At 41.4% G+C, this 19,152-nt stretch overlaps 1 protein-coding gene across 9 annotated transcripts in view; it reads left to right on the top strand.

The window, feature by feature from the left end:
- FAT3 (FAT atypical cadherin 3) overlaps positions 1-18,903 on the top strand; it is a 409,717-nt gene extending 390,814 nt beyond the window's left edge. For 4 of the 9 annotated variants that reach the window (XM_061457907.1, XM_061457903.1, XM_061457904.1 and 1 more), the window contains 6 exons: positions 4,736-4,889; positions 5,940-6,595; positions 8,692-8,805; positions 12,056-12,115; positions 14,577-14,612; positions 15,236-18,903. In XM_061457907.1, the coding sequence (XP_061313891.1) occupies positions 4,736-4,889; positions 5,940-6,595; positions 8,692-8,805; positions 12,056-12,115; positions 14,577-14,612; positions 15,236-15,855 (1,640 nt within the window). In that variant the 3' untranslated portion in view covers positions 15,856-18,903. Of the gene's footprint in view, positions 1-4,735; positions 4,890-5,939; positions 6,596-8,691; positions 8,806-12,055; positions 12,116-14,106; positions 14,183-14,576; positions 14,613-15,235 lie in introns of all 9 variants that reach the window. The other 5 variants (XM_061457910.1, XM_061457908.1, XM_061457911.1 and 2 more) reach the window with 4 other exon arrangements.
- The last annotated feature ends 249 nt before the right edge of the window (positions 18,904-19,152 follow it).

Here is a 19,152-nt window from a genome sequence, read left to right as displayed (position 1 = left end):
TTTAATGAAGACTGAGGTTCATTTTCCTACCAACTAGTGGCAAGAGGCAATCATCTTCTTGAAGACGGATGAGTTCAATCTGAAGTGGCAGGAGCATGTATGGCTGAAGATCACACAGTTCTTGAAGGCCTGGTATGTCTATAAACATACCAAAATACAAATGCTGGGAGAGGTCCTTTTCACCTTCAGTTCTTCTCATCAGTTAACTTGCCATTGCTGTTAGCAGGCCCAAGGCCAGGCTTCTTTCTGGACATTGAGTTTGTCAGGTCTAGGCACACAGCAGGGAAAGAAGCTACAAGGGGAGATCAAATGAGAAGGCCAAAGCACGTAACAGATAAAAGCCAGCTCCTTTTACATGCAGTAGATACAAACAGGAGCATACACATGTTCAAAAAAAGAATTGGCAGCAGTTCGGAGCATCCTCTTTAATAAAGCCAAGTAAACCTGAGGATAGACAGACATTCAGATGCTCAGGCTGGGAATGCTACCAACAGAAGCGTTCGCTGCATAACAGCATCCCATCTGCTGATGGCACCATGCCTGCCTTTTGCCACTGTCTCTGCTTATTAAGTGCCAAGTAAACATAGATATAGGCAGGAAGCCTGTGTAGTGTCCTTGCTTACAGCATGTTGCTCTTCAGTAGGGTCTGAGCTGAAAAGTCCCTTTAGCTCTGAGCAGGGACATGCCAACAAGGCAGGAAGAGAAGCTGCTGGATTCAAAGAGAGAAGGTGAGACTCAGCTGCATAGAGGGGACTCAAATTTGTGGAGAAGAATGAGAGAAGCCTTATAAAACAATCAGAAAGCCCAAGACTGCGTGTAAGCAGGAAAGGACTGTGTCTACATAGTGTTTTAGGTCACAAATGAGCTTTTATGAGAATCTTCTGATCATCTCCCTGCAGTGATTTGGTTTCCACTGTGGAGAGGTCAGGTCAGGACCAGGTTTCTTTCTGGACAGTGCTGAGCTGGAAGATGGACACCAGGGGCACATCTAACATGATCCCAAAGCTCTGAAACGTGTGCACTGGGGTGCTGGGTTCTCAGCACCATCTGTTTTGCTCCACAGACCCACTGCCATTGCTTTGCAGGGCTTGCTAATGTATGTAGAGCCTAAAAGGGCTATACTATTCCCCATAGCTTGTTGTTGCTCTCAGGTTAGCTGTTGGTACACACTATTGTGGCACATGCTGAGGGTGTTGTGGTCCCACCCCAGCACCACTGCAGATGAGTTTACCACACTATCTATCTTTTTCCACTGGTTCCCTCTGAAGAAATCCAATGATGATATCACAAAATTTGCTGCCTTGGCCAGATCAACATTTTGATCAGCATTACTATGCAAAATGAAATATTCATGTCTCTTGAAGGGAGCTCAGGTGGACTGTATTGATCTTAAATGTTGATGAATTTCCAAGACTTCCAGTACCTCCAGTGTTCACAGGAGCAAGCTCTAGGTTGCTTGAAAGGGTTTTTTCATCCCCTGCTGAGAGGACAGAGCTCTGTCCTCAGATGTGGAAGTTTGCTTGTTATTCTTGTGCTAAATGGGTTCAAAGAAGTGCATGATACATAAGCAGGATATTAAAAGTGTAATTAAATTAAAAGTTATTTGTGGGACCCAAAATGCACTCCTGACCAGAAGGGCTTTCTTTATGATTGTGCTTAATTCATGGCAATGTAGCTACAATGTGCAGAAGCAGGCAAAATTACAGCCTCCTCTGAGAGGTTTGGACAAGCATAAAAAGGTCTGGCAAATCTGCTGGCCCAGTTGATGTAAGCTGCGTACTGAGCCATTGTATCAGCTCTCCACATCCCTACTCCATGAATTTTGACATATGCTTTGCTGTGTTGGAGACCTCCTGGGTGAATGCTCTGCAGCTCTGAGCATGTGTGTCGTTGGGAAGTTCTGTCTTTTGCCAGAGGCTCAGAGTTGGCAGGTGTATGGCAGTGCTTCCAATGACAGGAAAAGTCAGCGATAAATATTGTAATGTAATACTGCCTTGGTTTGTTGCCTTTTTTATTTCTAACTTTGATCTGCAGTCTTAGAGTCTATAGTGAATACTTCAGTCTTGTAATATCTGTGTTCCACCATCACCAGATCAAATTCAGTCAAAAATGCAGGCTCTCAAAAGCACTCTCTTCATTTTGGTCTTATTCATACATTGCCCAGTTGATGCCTAACCCATCTGGAGCATTCAGTTTCGTCTGCTCTTAGCATAAAATGTTAATTGAAGTTACTCCATCTTTAATAAAATCATTGGGCAATAATAATAATGAATAAATCCATGCTCCTTTTATACTTGGTGGTAAAAGGATTTTTATTTCTTTTTACCAAATCAATGTTTCCCAAGTTTTCTGCAGTAATAAACGTAACAGAATATGTTACAGAGTGAGAACCCAGGAATTAATCAGCTGAAACAAACACAAGACGTGAAAAGAATGCAACTCAAAGGCTTTCTCCTGCAAATGATTGGCAACTAGCAACTTAGGTACGGAAAGTTGGCTTTTAGAGTCCCTTTAAAGTTATGAGGGTTTAAAACATCAGATAACAAATAGAAGAACATACCTATTCTGCTATTATATAAGGGAACAGATTTGTTTATGAATAAAAAGTTTTATACTTGAACATTTTCACTTCACTTAAATTCATTGAAACCATAAAAATATATATAAAACATTACAGTAAATTTTTGAACTATAGATGTCACTGTTCAGTCATAAAATGAAGCACTGAAACAGCCTTATTTATTCATGCTGTGATTTCTACCTACAGTGGCAGTTCTGTATTTCTTCAGAACCTGACCTCTGCAGGTCCAGAAAGTTGTTTGCATTGTGAGTGACCAAAACATAGTCCCATCTTCTGATCCTGACCAAACGTGCTTTCTACGTATCCTCATTTCTCTTCTTAACCCTGCAGCCTTGAAAACAGCAGTGCGTCTATCTCTGTTCTTGTAGCAGACAGCAAAACAGCATGATATTTGAGTATCTATTTCATTTATCTTCAATTAAATAGGATTGGACTCTTGACTGAATATGCCAGCAAGTCTGGCTCCAAGTTTATTCTCAAAAGCCCATCCTCATGAAAGAATTCAATTAGAGTAACAGAACAAGGCACACTTGAATGCATAGGACATGAAAGATGTGGGAGTCAATGCAGAATTGCTTTTGCTTCTTGCCTCCACTGGGTTTTCCCATATTGTTTCCATTAAATTCTTCTCCTTCCAACTGTTCTGGAAATCCCTGCCTTGTTCTTACAACAGTGGCTTTTAAAATAAGTTTTCATTTTTTTCAGATGTATAGATATAGAAAGTTTTTTAAAATATGTTTAAAAGGCTCACCACTGAGGGATGGTATTTCAGCTGCATCAGCTTGATCTTCAATAATTTTTACACTGAACTGAGTTGCATTCAACCATTTCAGTTTTAACTTCCAGCAGTATTAATGGCAGGAAGATTCCTTGCTCCAGTTGCTTAATACATTGTGTTCAGTAACTATGTGAACCCCATCACTGGAGCTTGAGCCTTGCCTAAACATCTGTTTAGGACATTTGGGTTGTGTAAGTAGTTGCTTTTAAAAATCAGTCAAAGGTTTTTACAGATGTCCAGGAAAATTTTGCTAGCTCAACAGCTCTAATCTAAGAGTCCTTCCATCCCAGGGATTACATTAGCTATCTCATGGCTTTCACAGCCTACATGTTCCTTGCCCTTTTGGAGTGAAAAAGCAGTCAGGTCTTGATACCCAGTTCACTACCTCACAGGATTTCTTTTTGACCTTAAAGTTTTTATTAATGGCATTGTGCCATATGAAATCAGAAGGAGAGGAAAAAAAGAGGGAGAGAGGGGTATTTGTCATTTGATACTTGGCAGAGTGAACTGATGAGTTAAAGAATTGTTTTTTATGTTGATGTTGCTCTTCTGCTGGCAAGAAACATGGCAGTAGGACTTTGATCCCCTATAGGGTCCCCTTCCACTTCACTGGAGTTATGTCTGATGTATTGCAGCCAGTGATTAATCAGTGTTTTAATAGTACACACTGCATATAAACAGCTCTGACTAGGGCTAGCATTGCTCAGATCTGCTGGTATTATGAAGTTTATAGTTCATGCCTGCATGATACGCTTCATGAAAGTGGTTTATCACTTTCCTATCAAGTGTTTTATCACTGTCACATCCCTACTGTTTTGTCCTTGTGAAAAGCAGATGTGGAAAAGCTCTCAGCTGATGTATTTTTCCTTGGAAAAGCCCCAGAAGGAGCGTGGGCTGCCACTATCAGCAAAGATGTTCTGTATTTTCAGAAACACTGGGAGATGCATTCTTGATATAGAATAATTCTTTTAACCAAAGTTGTTCATGGGTGACATTTATTCTTACCTGGACTGTAGCATTTGGGGTGGTCTGGGCTGAAGTGATTCCTCTGGTCCCTAGTTGTAGACATGAGCTCCAATTGTCCAGACATCCCAGATAAATGAACTTGCAGTGGGCATTAGTGTGGACCACACAGACATCAAATCATAGAATCATAGAATAGTTAGGGTTGGAAAGGACCTTAAGATCATCTAGTTCCAACCCCCCTGCCATGGGCAGGGACCCCTCCCACACATACCAGAATGAGTATAAATACTGCCTTCCCTGAAAGTACAGTATATTTTTTTTGGAGTAAAGTATCCAAATGGATCCCCTTGCTCCTAGAAAGATACAGTGGTAGGCTTCTCATTTATTTCTCTGTGTCCCTCACCTCCCAGGCTACCAGTGCAACTGCCTCTCCCAGTTTACAGGAAGGAATTGTGAGTCAGAGATCACAGCCTGCTTCCCAAACCCCTGCCGGAACGGAGGCTCATGCGATCCCATTGGCAATGCTTTCATCTGCAACTGCAAAAATGGCTTGACAGGAGTAACGTAAGTGACCCTCCCCAGGAGGGCAGTGGGAGCTTTTCAATTCAGTGATGGTGGGCTTTTTGATCGCACATTTTGTACCAAAAAGCTATGATTCACCTAGCAAAAGAATAACCCAAGGCTTAGTGCTTATTTCAAGTCTAAGCTAATGACAGCTGAGAAATGCATGAGACTTGCCTATTCAGAAATGCATTTCTGAACCCAGCCTCCTAAATTATTGTTTCAGGATGTTATCTGCAGACAGTTTTCACTGAGATATGCGCACGTAAGTGTTAGAGGCTTTTTGAGCATTTTTGAGCATTTGAGCAAAACATTACTGCTATGTAATGTTTTGGGGGAGTATTTTAAATGGGTCATTTAATCACTTGAGTGCTAACATAAAAGCCTAATTCATTGCATTCATTTCTTCGTGTTTATTTTAACTCCCAGCCTTGGTTGTAGACATGTTGTAGAAACAGAAAATCCTCTGACCTGTCCATCAATGTTCTTGTTTCTCATCTAGTTTGTCTGCTGTTTATATTTTCTGCTCTGCCTTGTTTTATCACCCCTTCTTCTTTCCAATTCACCTCTTTTTCAGGTCCCTATTCTTTTTCCCCCTGCTTGTCTAATATTTGCTCATTTTTTTCTCTAGGCCTAAATAATTTTACACAGTCAGTGTATCTTCCTCTTAAATAAGTACTCTGATTTTTTCTCAACTATTTTCTCCTTGAATCCTCCTAACATTTTGTACTGAATCCCATGGGATCATCCAAAAACAATATAAAAAGTTTGAGATTCTTTATTATATTCAGTAAGCCTGATTAGGGCCAGGGATCTTTTTACTATCAGATGCTTTAAAAATGTTACTTCCTTCTTGATGTTTCTATTTTATTGTCTTTAAAAGGCGTGGAAATGCTGTAGAAAAAATAAATGCTATTAAATTATATGATAATGTTAAGATCATTTGCCAAGCAGCAGCAAGGTGATACCACTTCGACAAGATAAGTCATTGTGTACAAGCTGGGCTTTTTTCCTAGGTGTTCTCCTAATTCCAAACTCTCCTTTTCTTTTAAGGTGTGAAGAAGACATCAATGAGTGTGAAAGAGAAGAATGTGAAAATGGTGGCTCCTGCGTCAACATATTTGGTTCATTTCTGTGTAACTGCACCCCTGGCTATGTGGGGCAATACTGTGGTCTTCGCCCTGTGGTGGTGCCCAATATACAAGCTGGGCATTCATACGTTGGCAAGGAGGAGCTGATAGGAATAGCCGGGGTCCTGTTTGTCATATTCGTGTTGATCATCCTCTTTATCATTTTTCGCAAGAAAGTTTTCAGGAAGAACTATTCCCGCAACAACATCACCCTGGTACAGGACCCGGCTACAGCCACCCTGCTCAACAAGAGCAACGGTGTCCAGTTCAAGAACATCAGGAACAGTGGAGACGGCCGAAATATCTACCAAGAGGTTGGGCCTCCGCAGGTCCCAGTGAGGCCAATGGCCTATACCCCGTGCTTCCAGAGCGACTCACGGAATAACCTGGACAAGATAGTGGATGGTCTTGGTGTGGAGCACCAGGAGATGACGACATTTCATCCCGAGTCCCCTCGAATCCTGACAGCCAGGCGCGGGGTGGTGGTGTGCAGCGTAGCTCCAAACTTGCCCGCTGTGTCCCCCTGTCGCTCCGACTGTGACTCCATCAGGAAGAGCACGTGGGATACCGGGATGGAAAGTAAGTACCGCTGTGTGCTGGTCTTAGTCTTCCTTGCCATAAGTAAGGGTTGCCTTCAGGGTGCAGCAGGTACAGCGGCACAGGTACTCTTAATGCTCCAATTTAATACATTTGCAATTGTTACATTTCTCCAAGAAATGATCTGGTTTAATTTTGAAAGGCTGTAATTAACTAAGTATACAAGAATCTCTACTTCTATGCATTAAGGATGACTAAATGCATTTATTCCCCTTGTTAAGAAAGCACATATGAGTAGGTGCTCTGAGTGTTAATTCTTAAAGTATTGTAATAATCTTTCTATTGGAAAAACAGTAATTTGGGGCAGAATTCTCAGGTATAAACTCTGCTATGTTTGGGCAGTTTATGTCCTGAGGGAGTTAAAACATTTAAACCACCTGCAAGATGCAGTCCTGTTTTGCAACAAAGGACAAATGAACTAATATTCTCTACTTCCAGTGTCTATGAAATGAATCAGAAAATCAGGTAGTACTTATAGGATCATTTCAGTCCTGTCTGCATTCAGTATCAGAGTGTTCACAAAATTTCTGATCCCCACACTTACCCTATGTGTCCTCTGATGGTTTCTCACCTGGTTTCTTCACACAGTGCCCCCTCCATTCCACAACAAATTGCTGGAGATGCAGCAAACTTCACGTATTCTGTCATAGCAGGAAATATCAGTTTGCTGGAACAGAGTTACAGCCCTACATCATCTATCCCTGCAAGTTAGAATATGTCATATGGACTGGGAGATGTTTTAGCATATTGTGGGGGTTAAGATATTTTATCTTTTAGTAGTTTTTTTAATGCATCTTCAACCTCATTGCAACTCATCTTGAACCAAAACTGTCAAATACAGCCACATCATCCAGAAACTTTCAGTCCTGTAGTTTTAAGCCGTAGGAACGTAAAGAGAGAGGAATCTGGCACTGCCCCATGCCAGTGCCCTGACCTGCACATTTTTATCTATGGCAGCACACTGGCTTAGGTCTGCTAGTGAAAAACAGGACTTATTTTTCATGTATTTGGGCTGTATGTCAAAGTTGTGTTGTGCTTGACCTTTTTAACTATTAAATATAGTTTTGCTGATTAAATGCATCAGCATGCCATCCCCCATACGTGCTCTGTTCTGTATTCTCCTATTTCTGCCACGGACGCTGCTGGTGTCTGTATGATTTTCTGCACAGCATGAGGCCATGCCATGAAGATGGACCTCAGCTATCAAGGAGTGGGAAGCAGTGCAGCATCATTACTGCAGCACTCACTCCACCTACTACATGCCCTGCTTCTCAGCAGGAGCAAATCAGCCCTTACTGTATGGGGGTGCCCCATGCTGGGTAGAAATATCTATAGCGAGCAGATGGAGAGCTGCCCTTATGTGTTTGCAGCACCTGAGCTTGTTCATTTATAATTAGCATCAGGTATCTATCTCAGTGATTACTAAGGAGGATAACTTTTTGTGTTCCTTATTATCACTCATATAATGTGTAGCTGAATGTGTTTATTCATGCGTGTTTAATTATGTGAGAATTTATACCATGCGCTGCAGTTACGTGTCTGAACTGTAGAGCTGTCAGGACTGAATGCCCCTGATGAAAAGCAATTGAAGCATAATCTATTATATGTCAGTGGTGGAGCCATTAAAATCTGATCTAAGGGCCACTGATATAAGATGCACAGTAACTTTACTGAGCATTGAATGAGCCTTCAGTGAGGCTCTCAACTTAGGAAATAAACAGTAGAGGTAAATGTAACTGTAGTATCTTGTATAAGATGTTTCTACCACATTTTTTGTTACCGTTTTCTTTGCTCCGTGTCATCTAAAAAGGCAATATTGAGTACAGATGTTTCTTCCTTGATTACTGTGGTGTCAGCCACTTGAAAGACTCTTTGGACTTCAAACACCTCAGAAGTCTAGGTATCTTCATCACCTTGTTTGATGAATAGGTCATTTTCTCTGTCTGAAAAAAATCATTTTATTCAGACAAAATACAGAAGGCTACTTGTTAGCAAGTTTTAAATGACTCCGTGGTGTAAATAGACAAATGTGCATACCTAGAGAGTACCATTTTGCTTTGTTTTTGCTGTCAATGAAGGTAAAGGGGTTGATGACGCTGAAGAAGTGACCTGTTTTTCAGGAAGTAATAAAGGCAGCAACTCTGAAGTACAGTCCCTCAGCTCCTTCCAGTCTGATTCCGGTGATGATAATGGTAAGAAATGGGTTTATGTTTATTATGCTGAGGAAAAAGCCATTCAACTCTCTAATATTATTAAAAACATTTAGGTGACACCTTTTAATGATGCTAGAAGTTAGAAGTTAGTCCTGGGTCTTTACTTTGTGTCCAAGTTCTGAGTTATAGGAATGTAATTAAAATCTTGATGCTTGGAATTGTATCAGTCTTTACAGTGGATTAGAGGTATGATGCAGCAGAGTCACATTGCCAAGATGTAAGTTGACTAATAGGCTGCAAGTGAAACTGTAGAATTTCTGTCATTTTGCCTCTTGGAAGAGGATGTCTTTCATGTTTCATCAGTCAAATTGAAGGGAATGTCTGTGCCATTTGCCAGGTTTCATTCATGATCCCCACAAATCTCTGCTGGTGCTCAGCAGCAACTGAACAGATGAGCCAGTTCCTGGTGGCTTGGCCTCTCCCTGGCAATCACAGCTCATCAAATAATAGAGCACCATTAAATCCTTGCTCAGTGCATGTTCGTTTCCTGCTCTTCATGTCCTACATCATTATCTCAGTGGGTGACATGGGCAGAGCCATGCACAGCCTGAAAGAGGCCTGCAAAGTCAGAGCAAACCTTTGTTCCTGCAGCCCATGTATGTTGAGCACTGGGTCTGAGAAAAGGCAAGATGTTTCTGCCAGGAAGGGATGATGGATGTCAGGGAGGCCTCATTCAGATACACAGAAAAAGATTAGCACAAAGAAATTGTATTTAGTTTCCTCAGTTGCCAGTTAATGAACTGTCTGGAGACTCAGTTCCTCAGTCATGCCATGCAGCTCTTCCCTAGGTACTCCTAAATGTTGGAAAAAGCACTTGAAGCAAAGTGTACTTGCAGTTCCTTTTGGTTCAGCTGTGGCTGACACATCATGAGTATTTTTGTCAAGCTTCTCAGTGCTTTTCTGCCCCTACACTCAAAACAAAGCCTTTAGTGATTTTTAGAATAGTTTTTTACAATTATTATTTTAATAATATATATTTATATTATAATAATGTATATTAATATACATTACCTTTAGAATAATTATCCAGGTGGTCATTTATTGTACATGGTTACTTTTTCTGTCTCCCAAATTCTAACTAGGCTTTACAAGCATCTGATCCTGCCCCCATTTAAATTGCTGGCACAGTGCCCACTAAAGGTAGATTGGACCTTCTGTGCCTGCTCATTTTCTGTGAAAGCTGCATTTAAAACACAGCCTTTAGAGATAACAGTTCTAGTTCAGGCTCTAAACAAATCTCTGTCTTCAGGGAGAATAAGGGAAGTAACTTAAATTATCTGAGTCGTTTGAGGTTAATGCAGGTCTGCATCCTCTGGTTTTCTTGCTGCAGCGGGGAAGGTTTGCAGTGAAAGAGCCTAAAATTAGGACAAGGAGTAAACTTGAACAGGGGAAGTTCAGGTTAGATATAAGGAAGAAGTTCTTTACTGTGAGGGTGCTGAGGCACTGGAATGGGTTGCCCAAGGAAGCTGTGAATGCTCCATCCCTGGCAGTGTTCAAGGCCAGGCTGGACAGAGCCTTGGGCGACATCTTATTTCTACTGCGTTTAAATGACTCTGCTCCCCTAGGCTTGCTGAGAGTATTTAACCACATTTTTTGTGACCAAAAAGCAAAATTTTTACTAGTCACAAATACCAAAAGAAAAAAAAGAAAAAAAAAAGTTGTCCACTTTCAGCAGTAGTATTTTGAGAAGTCACTTCACAGGCAAGTTACAGGTTTCTGTGGTAACCTGTTTTGAAGGGGAGATGTGACAAAGGTATATTTTTAAGTTACTGTTTCACTTCGGGCCAGTGGATGGTTGTGCTGGGAAGTCCGGGGAAATCCTGTCAATGACAGCAGTTTTTACCCATGAGCAATGCTGTATTTGGTTATTGCCTTGCACTGAGCTGGGGGAGAGCTTGCCTGGGGTAAAGTTTCCCTCCCTTCCATGAACTCACAACAGAGCCAGTCCTTAGTTGCAGTAAAGATGCTGCTGGCCCTGATTTTTGACCTCCTGTTTTTCACTTTCAGTTCTCCTCTTAGAGTTTACAGCTGCCCTCCATCTCTTTTCCCAGCCATAGAGTAGCTAAGTACATGGAGTGACTTATTTTTCCATAATGTTTATTATGCATTGGCCAATACAGTCCTCCCTTGTACAATTACCAATGCTGTCGATGACATAAACATGCTCAACATGGATATAGAACATGGCTTCTTTGGTTTATCAAGGCTGGTTTTGCCAAGCCTTCACAAGGACTGAGGAAATTGGATGAGATCCTTGATCCCATGCCCCAGGTTTAACAAAGATGTCAAAATATCTAACATATGTTTGAAAGGCACTATTACTGCTGTTTCTTGTGACCTCTAAGTCTATTGGCTGTGCAAAGCAAAAAAGTATGTGTGGACCAACATTTCTGATCCCTTTCTTAACCTGCTCCAAAGCAATTGGTTTTCTCATAATTAAAGACAAAGGAAAAGGCATGGATCCAGTACCCGCTGAACCAGAGCTTTCCCTCTGGGAAAGGACATGGGTGTTATGTGATGCAAATTGCAGATAATCTAGAGGACCACACATTCTAGGCCTGTTGGACTCCACGTTAAACAATTGCACAGTCTATATTAATTATTTTAAGGGAAAAGTATGTTTTAATAAAACACCTGCATTTGTGAAAATGATCTGTCAAACAGAGTAAAATTTGAACCAAACCTGCATGGATGTGTCCTCCTAATTATAACAGTACTGCTTAATGTCCCAGAGGTATTACATGGCACAGCGCAAGCAGTAAATAAGTAAAACATGCCTTGTAGGAAATAGGCTGAGCTTAGTGCCGTTTCAGATGGTGTGATGGCCTAAAAGATAATGATCCTTGGAGCGCATGGTACAGTCTCTGGAGACCTTTAAACCAGAACGAATTAGAAATTAGTGTCAGGTAGACAAGATACTGCTTTGGTTAATTGAATCAGCTGGCCAGTCCACTTGAATTTATGAGGTGATACACATCATCCCATGTGCCTTTCTGGAAATGCTGGTATGGAATTTATCACCACTGTGAAAACATAAGGGATTATCTGAAATGAAATGTCCTGCAAGGCACCACATAAATCATGCACTGGTCAGCAGCCTTTTTTTTTTTTTCCCAATGTCAGTTCTGTTTGAGAGAATTTATTGTGGTAACATATGATGTGTGTTTTAAATACTAACCTGAAGCTGTCCTTCCCCTCCCTTTGTTTTCTGCTTTCCCTCCCCTGAAAGCTTCCATAGTGACTGTCATACAGCTTGTCAACAATGTAGTTGACACTATAGAAAATGAAGGTATTTAAACTTTTTTCTTTCTTGTTATGCAACAATGCTTCCTGTTTTCATTGTGAAACATTCCAGTAGAACCTCACTAATCTACACTGACCAGCAAACCTGTGGCAAGGATTGGGTTTTGCAGATCAGCATGTTCACCACCAAACACCAAAACACCAGAGGGATGTACCACAAACTATCTGTGGGTAATCTGAGGTGGTAGAAAAGGTGTCAAGGCCTTCATCCTCTTATGTTCAAGTCAACATTCCTGCTTGCTTATTCCCATTGCTTTCAGAGAAAAGAATTATGTTGATGATGGAGTCAAATCATTGAGATTATCCTGGCTGCAGAGAGTGGGAAACAGAAGATACAGGAAGGTTGTAAAGTATCCCAGGCTGTAGTAGAGCTGGGTTAGGCATTCCAAAAGGCCAACATGGAAAAGTGGTGGTAACGAGTGGCTGGTTTCTCGCACATAGCTCTGTCAAATAGAAGAGGCGTAGACACATCTCCCTGAGTGCCATGTAGCAAGGCAGCCTGCTGCCGCTACCTTACCCTGGGGTTGACGTGCCCATTAAATAGAGCATGGCCGTCCAGAGACCCAACACTCAGCTCTGCCAGTGACCTATTTTCCTCTTCCATAAAGCACTGAGGAAATGCGATGTATTGTAGGTAAACATTACTTTTATTTATTTATAAATGGGAAAATGCCAACTCAACATCAACTCCAGTTATTCACAAGTCCAAAATTGTATTTGTCTTCAGGTTTTAAGACAGGTTTTGCAGACTTCATCTAATCCAGTCTGCATAATGCTTAAATATGATCAAGTAGATTATTCTGTGAAATGACTGATTTTTTTCTTGAGCCAATATCACAGTAATTTTGAAAAGCACTTTTACTCCTGCCAGGTGATGGCTCCTGAGTATTTGTCTATAGTGTATTTACTGATTTCCAGAAGAGTAAGAGCGCCATTCTTTTCTTTAACTACTACAATGCAATACTAGCCAAGGTTAATTCAAAAATAATGTCCCACTCAAAGCTAAGGAAATAACCTTGAAAAGGAACTACAGACACAGTAAATGGCCTTGCCTTCCTAAAGGAAAGCTTAAACAAACACACTGGCTCCCCACCATGCTTTACAAGGCAGAAAAAGCCAGTCTGGCAGCAGTTTCAAGAGGCTCTCACTGAAAATGCTTTGCCCACTTCCCAGTTCCCTATATGCGACTTAGGAATCTTCAGTGGAGCTGGTGAAAGCAGGAGATCCCAGTGTATGATGGGCAGAACGAGGCTTGGTCCCAAGGTAGCTGCCAGGGGTTGTGTGAGTCAGTAAGTTAGCGAGGTTCTCCTGGATCCCGAATCCACACAGCTCGGAGGGACCTGACGCATCTCGGGTGCAGTGTCATTACTGGCCAAAAGACAGCAAAATCCGCTTTACAAAGAAAGAACTGAAGGAGAAGAGTGGTTAGGGCCGGTTCAGACACTGCTGCTAAACCAGCTGTAGCCCCAACCCTCCTCACCCCAGCCTAACTCAGAGCAGGTAGAAAGGTGCTGTCTGTCTAATGAGCTAATGAAGAAATCATCATCACCACATGTGCCACGTGGTGATAAGCAAGGGCAAGAGTGGTGTTAGTAGATGGGGGCCTGGAGAACAGTCTTCTCTGCCCTCATCTATGGCTGAGCCCCAGAGGTTACGTGCTGTAATGCCATAAAGGCCTATTTATCTGGCCTATTTATTTATCTCCAGAGACCTTGCCCACTGATTTCTTGCATGAAGCCCAGTAACATGTGGCTGAACAAGAGCATCTCATCTAGAAAATGCTGCAGCTTATCCCCCGCTCTTGTCTCACATAAAACCTCTTTCCTTGCTCTCTCCCCCACCCCTGCACCCTCTCCATACTGGAATGCCTCCCTCCCCACCAGCTAGCATGGCAGTGCAGGTGGGAGGTGGGTATGGGGTTGTGGGGCATTGCAGCTGACAGCCCCATTAAATGGCTTTGTATTCTATTCTATTCAGGTTCTTATACCGTGCCCATCACCATGGTATCTGAGCCCAGGTGGGCCCAGATTTGTTTGAACCGGCCCTGAGAATGGTAGATTCTTATTTTTCTGTTTCAAAGTGAACAAGTGAGAGAGAAATGTACTTTGCAATTATAAACCGTAGAGATGGTGGATAGCCCTTTATGTATTAAGAATTCCAGCTCTAATGTAATTCCGTATCTGTTCAGTGAGGGTGAATAATTAAGATATGGTAGAAAAGGAATATAATAGACATGACATAATGATTTCTTTATATATGTCTGCATTTGGCTGGGCAAGTTTATCTTGTACGCTAAAATAAAGGACAATTAAAGATCCTATTAAAATGACACTAAGGCAGCTGTACTTTAGAAATATGCATGCAGAGTTTTGTATTTTCACGTGTTATACAGTGCTGGTAACAAGCTCCAAGTTACCAGTTTTTACTTTTCACTTTGTATCTGACAGTGTCTGTTATGGATCAAGGACAGAACTACAACAGAGGTGATTTTTCTGAGACACTTTCTGCCTGTTGGACTGGGCTGGCTGGGCAAGGCATTGACTTGATCTGGTTTTTTTCTTTAACTGTGTTATGTGTCGTCTTTTGTTTGAATTCTGCTGGGTTCAAATGCTGCATGAAAATGGCTAGCCACTTTTTTTTGTTTCAGGGTCCAATTTTCAGTCAATCACATTATTTGCTTGCACACTTTCTTTCTTGAAATGAAGTCATTGGAGGTGGAAAGGGAGAAGACTAGGTGTGATACCTTAAGCATGTTGACTTCACTTAAGGTTTTTTTCAATTAACTGTGAAAAGCATGAAGTCTGAGATTTTTTGTCATTTTGATTTCTTGGACTCACAGTTTCTAATACAACCCAGTAGCATCCTAAAGAGCACAATGCCTGAGAGTGGCCGTGCTTTGTTTCTTTGCTTGTTTGCATTTGTATCATAATGCAACTTCTCCTGCCCTACCCTTCCAGTTAGAGCATGGCTGACCTGTGGCAATGGCCTGTGGCGCATGCTGTGATTTGAACGTGCTGTGAGGACTGAGGCGAGTGCATGCGGGAAACTTCATTGTCATTAATGGTGCCATCCTAATGGAGGGCTGTGGTTCTCTTTCCTGCTGCAGCGTATCATTGGGATACCTCTGACTGGATGCCAAGTGCTCGCTTGTCCGACATTGAGGAAGTGCCCAATTTTGAGACGGCAGATGGAGGCTCGGCTCATCATGGCAGTACCAGAGAACTGGAAACAGATTACTACCTTGGTGGCTATGACATTGACAGTGACTATCCTCCACCCCACGAAGAGGAGTTTTTAAGCCAGGACCAGTTACCACCTCCTCTTCCAGGGGATTATCCAGACCAATATGAAACCCTGCCGCCCTCACAGCCGGTTTCAATGGCAAGTACACTGAGCCCTGACTGCAGGAGACGGCCGCACTTCCACCCTAGCCAATACCTCCCTCCTCATCAGTTCCCCAATGAGGCGGACACCACAGGGTCTCAAACCGGGAACGAATTTAGTACTTTTGCTGTTGGCCCAAACCAGAACACAGAAAACGTTAGTGCAGGTAAGATGCCCTTATCCTTGCACAACTCTCTAGATGCGTCCTCCTCTGATGTCTCGGCCAGCTGCGGCTTTGATGACTCTGAAGTAGCCATGAGTGACTATGAAAGCGTGGAGGAACTCAACCTAGAAAATGTTCACATTCCATTTGTGGAGACCCAGCATCAGACACAAGTGTAAAGGAAGCTCCCTTCTTCCTCCTCTTCTTTGTTTGTTTGGGGTCTTTGTTGGGGTTTTTCTTTTTGCTATTTGGTCCAATTAATAGTATAAATATTGAGAAGAAATTTTCCTGAAGGTGTATCTATATATATTGGGCAAGGCAGAAATACAGTATAACCCATTATTAACTTGTTCAGAATTGATACTGTATGTGCAGACACAGAAGAGACCAATTGTGCTAAATACTATACATCACAAAATTGTTACAGACAATCTGGAGAATATGTACCTTCTATTTATTACCAAGAGTAAAACTCCACTTTTGAGGCAGGGGGAAACAATAATTGCTAAATAATTTTTCTCTCCCCCTAAAGTTTGATTATTTGTATCTTTATTTTGTATTGTATTATTAAAAGTGTTACAGTGTTATGATCTCCCCACAGTATTAAGGAACTGGTATGGATCATTCCAAGATACCCTGGTTCATGACATTTTATGTCAACGAAAGAGTGAAAGCGATTGATGGCTGAGGCTGCTGTGAACAACACGTCAGATGGCTGAAAAAGCATCACTTACAAATTAACCTATCAATGACAAGTGACCACTCATTTGTCCATAAATATCTATCTATAGTTTTCTTTGTTACATAATAGCATTTCATTCTACTTTGTATGCATATAGAGGAACATATATACAACATATATTTACTCCAAATTGGCCTGTTTTGGTTGCCGTTTTTTAAAACCTGATGTCAGGTACATGTGCATAACTTCACCCATGAGGACTTCTAGAAATGTCAGATTTTGGCTCAGCGGTGGCCCAGTTTTGCCCCAGCTGTGTTTGCACAGCCTCCCTTGACTTCAGTATGCAAAGTGAATACGTATCTGGAAACACCAGGAAACCCAGCTACCTACAGAGTGCTGCTGACTTCCTTGAAATTCCTTGCTTGGGCAATCACCTATTTAACAGCAGTCATCATGCTACAATTATTGCAGTGAAATTAGTTGCAATTAAGTTGCATATAATGCTGCTGTAACCTCAAATCGTCAGCATAATGTTATTTGGCAAATGTTCATCCTTAGTCTGCCGGATGAGTTCTCAGTTGCTGTAAATTGACTGACTGTTGGTGGAACTGCACAGATGGGCTGCAGCCAAAGATCTGGCCCTAGATTTTCTGCTGGATGTGTGATTTCATAGGATTTGAAGACTTCCAAAAGTTGTTTGCAGACTTCAGAATATTGTGGTGGGATGATGAAAACCACGGCATCTCTGTGCTTTTATGCAATCTGATTGGAGTAAATGGCCTTTCACACTAATTTGGCCTGATCAGCCAAGTGCAATATGGAAATATGGGGGTTTAACTCAATGTATTAAAGCAGAATATACATACCTGTTGTTTGGTGCTATGAAAATGTTTTTACCACTGCATTTTACAGCATCTATGTATCTTGTATAGTGAAATGTGGGTCTGCAGTCTGCATTGCTGCTGGGGTTTCATCCGTTCCCTCCATGGCATAATTCAGTTGTTCTGAAAAGCTATTGAATGCATAAATTGTTGTTATAGATTAATAGATTCATTCCTCTGCTGCTTTCCAGGCCCTGTCTCTTGGTCAGACATCTTAACTGGATTGTTTCAGCAGTTCTATACCAGGGCATGTGTTTGACTGACTTGAGTTTCACCCAAAATTAATATGTGGGCCGTTCCTTGACATACAGCAAGTGTTTATTCACAAATCGCCCCCAACACAAATTATTAATAGAATGTAATTTAAATAACTGCAGCTTGTAACACTTTTAATAAAACGGGATTTCTGAAGTTCTCGGAGTAGGTAAAGTATGTTGCTGATTCCCTCCAATAGCTCATGTAGCTGTGAAAGATCACTGCAGATATTTTCTTTGGGATCATACAGCAATTCTTCACTAAAAAACAGCTCATTGTACAGGTACATGAATAAATTGAGTGAACTTTTAGAAAGAATGTACTGCACATACAAGTATTATCAAGTACTTGTCTGCAAATAGTTCCTGTCCATTGAATTTATGAATGTCACTCGGTCTTCTCAGAGTAAACATGCTTCTGTAACAGTGATATATTCTGAATGTGCTCATGGTACGTTTTGACTCCTTTTCCCTGATACTATCCCTGTGTTTTCAAGAAGGAAAAAATATGGGAATTTACATTGTGATTGCAAGGAACTGAGGGATTTGCCAATAAGCCATGAAATGGTTTGGCAAGCCTAGAGGCACAGATAGAGGATGCCTTGCATTGTTTACGAAGTCTATGTTGCAGGGAAGCAGATGCAATTAGATTGATATCTCTTCAAGAGTAGGAACACCTGAGTTTGAAAAGCAAAGCTGCAAATTTAGCTGCACTTTTAAAGCCGGTATGACTTTCTGAGAATGTCTCAGAGCTCTCTTAGCATCGGGCTGCAGTTTACATGAGGTTCGCTCCTACTCACTTTTGGTGTGAGATGTTTTTATCCACTGTGCAATTAGTTCTGGTCCAGCCCCCAGCTAGTTCGGATGCGTACCTGTCATCTGTTTTCTGTAGTGAAAGTTCTTGAGTAAGCCTGAGACATCTATATCAAAACTTTACTGGGACATATCAAAAGTGTCATGAGGAAGAACACCATGGGAACCAAGCAATTGCCATACAAAAGAAAAATCAATGTTTCTTACCAAGCTTGTTGCCTCGATAATATCTTGTTGGTAGTGAGTTTTACTAGTAAAATATGCATAAATACGATGTATAGTACTTTTTCTGTTTTGATGTTGTTGCCATTTCATTTCACAGAACACCTACTTATTAAAGTGCTGGTGGGAGGGTGCCAAGGATCATTCCGCCTTCTCTGACCCCCTCATGATTTCTATACCTCAGTATCTCCTCCCCTCCAAATCAAATGGGCCTAATCCATATTCAAGCAGACGCCCCTCTGTGACTACTGGCACTTCTGTGACCTTTCTGGTTTTGTTCTGGCTATTTTTGATAATGATAAGACCCAAATGCAGATCTCAAGGTGAAATACATCTTAAGGAGTAAAGCTGTCATATTAAAATCTTTCTTGTTAATCCAGACCATTTTCTTTTCTTTTTAATTACTGCTCAACATGGACAGGTCATAATCATCTAACCTGGAAGATAACAACACATTCTTAACCTACTGTAAGAATTATTGTTCAGTTTAATCCATCACATATATATTTCTTTTTCTGACTATGATGATTTTTATATCGGTGCTGCTATCATTGCCTGGTCCCTGGTTCTGTTAGAGCTTCCCCTCATATCCGCTTATCCCGTGTCTGTATTTCAGTTCATATT

The sequence above is a fragment of the Pezoporus flaviventris genome, unplaced genomic scaffold (assembly GCF_033815535.1).
Source record: "Pezoporus flaviventris isolate CSIRO_AGI_PZ_B2104156 unplaced genomic scaffold, CSIRO_AGI_Pfla_v1 ptg000025l, whole genome shotgun sequence".
In the NCBI taxonomy this organism is placed as follows: Eukaryota; Metazoa; Chordata; class Aves; order Psittaciformes; family Psittacidae; genus Pezoporus; species Pezoporus flaviventris.
The sequence above is the reverse complement of the archived record's forward strand: the minus strand, read 5'-3'. Positions and strand labels throughout refer to the sequence as shown.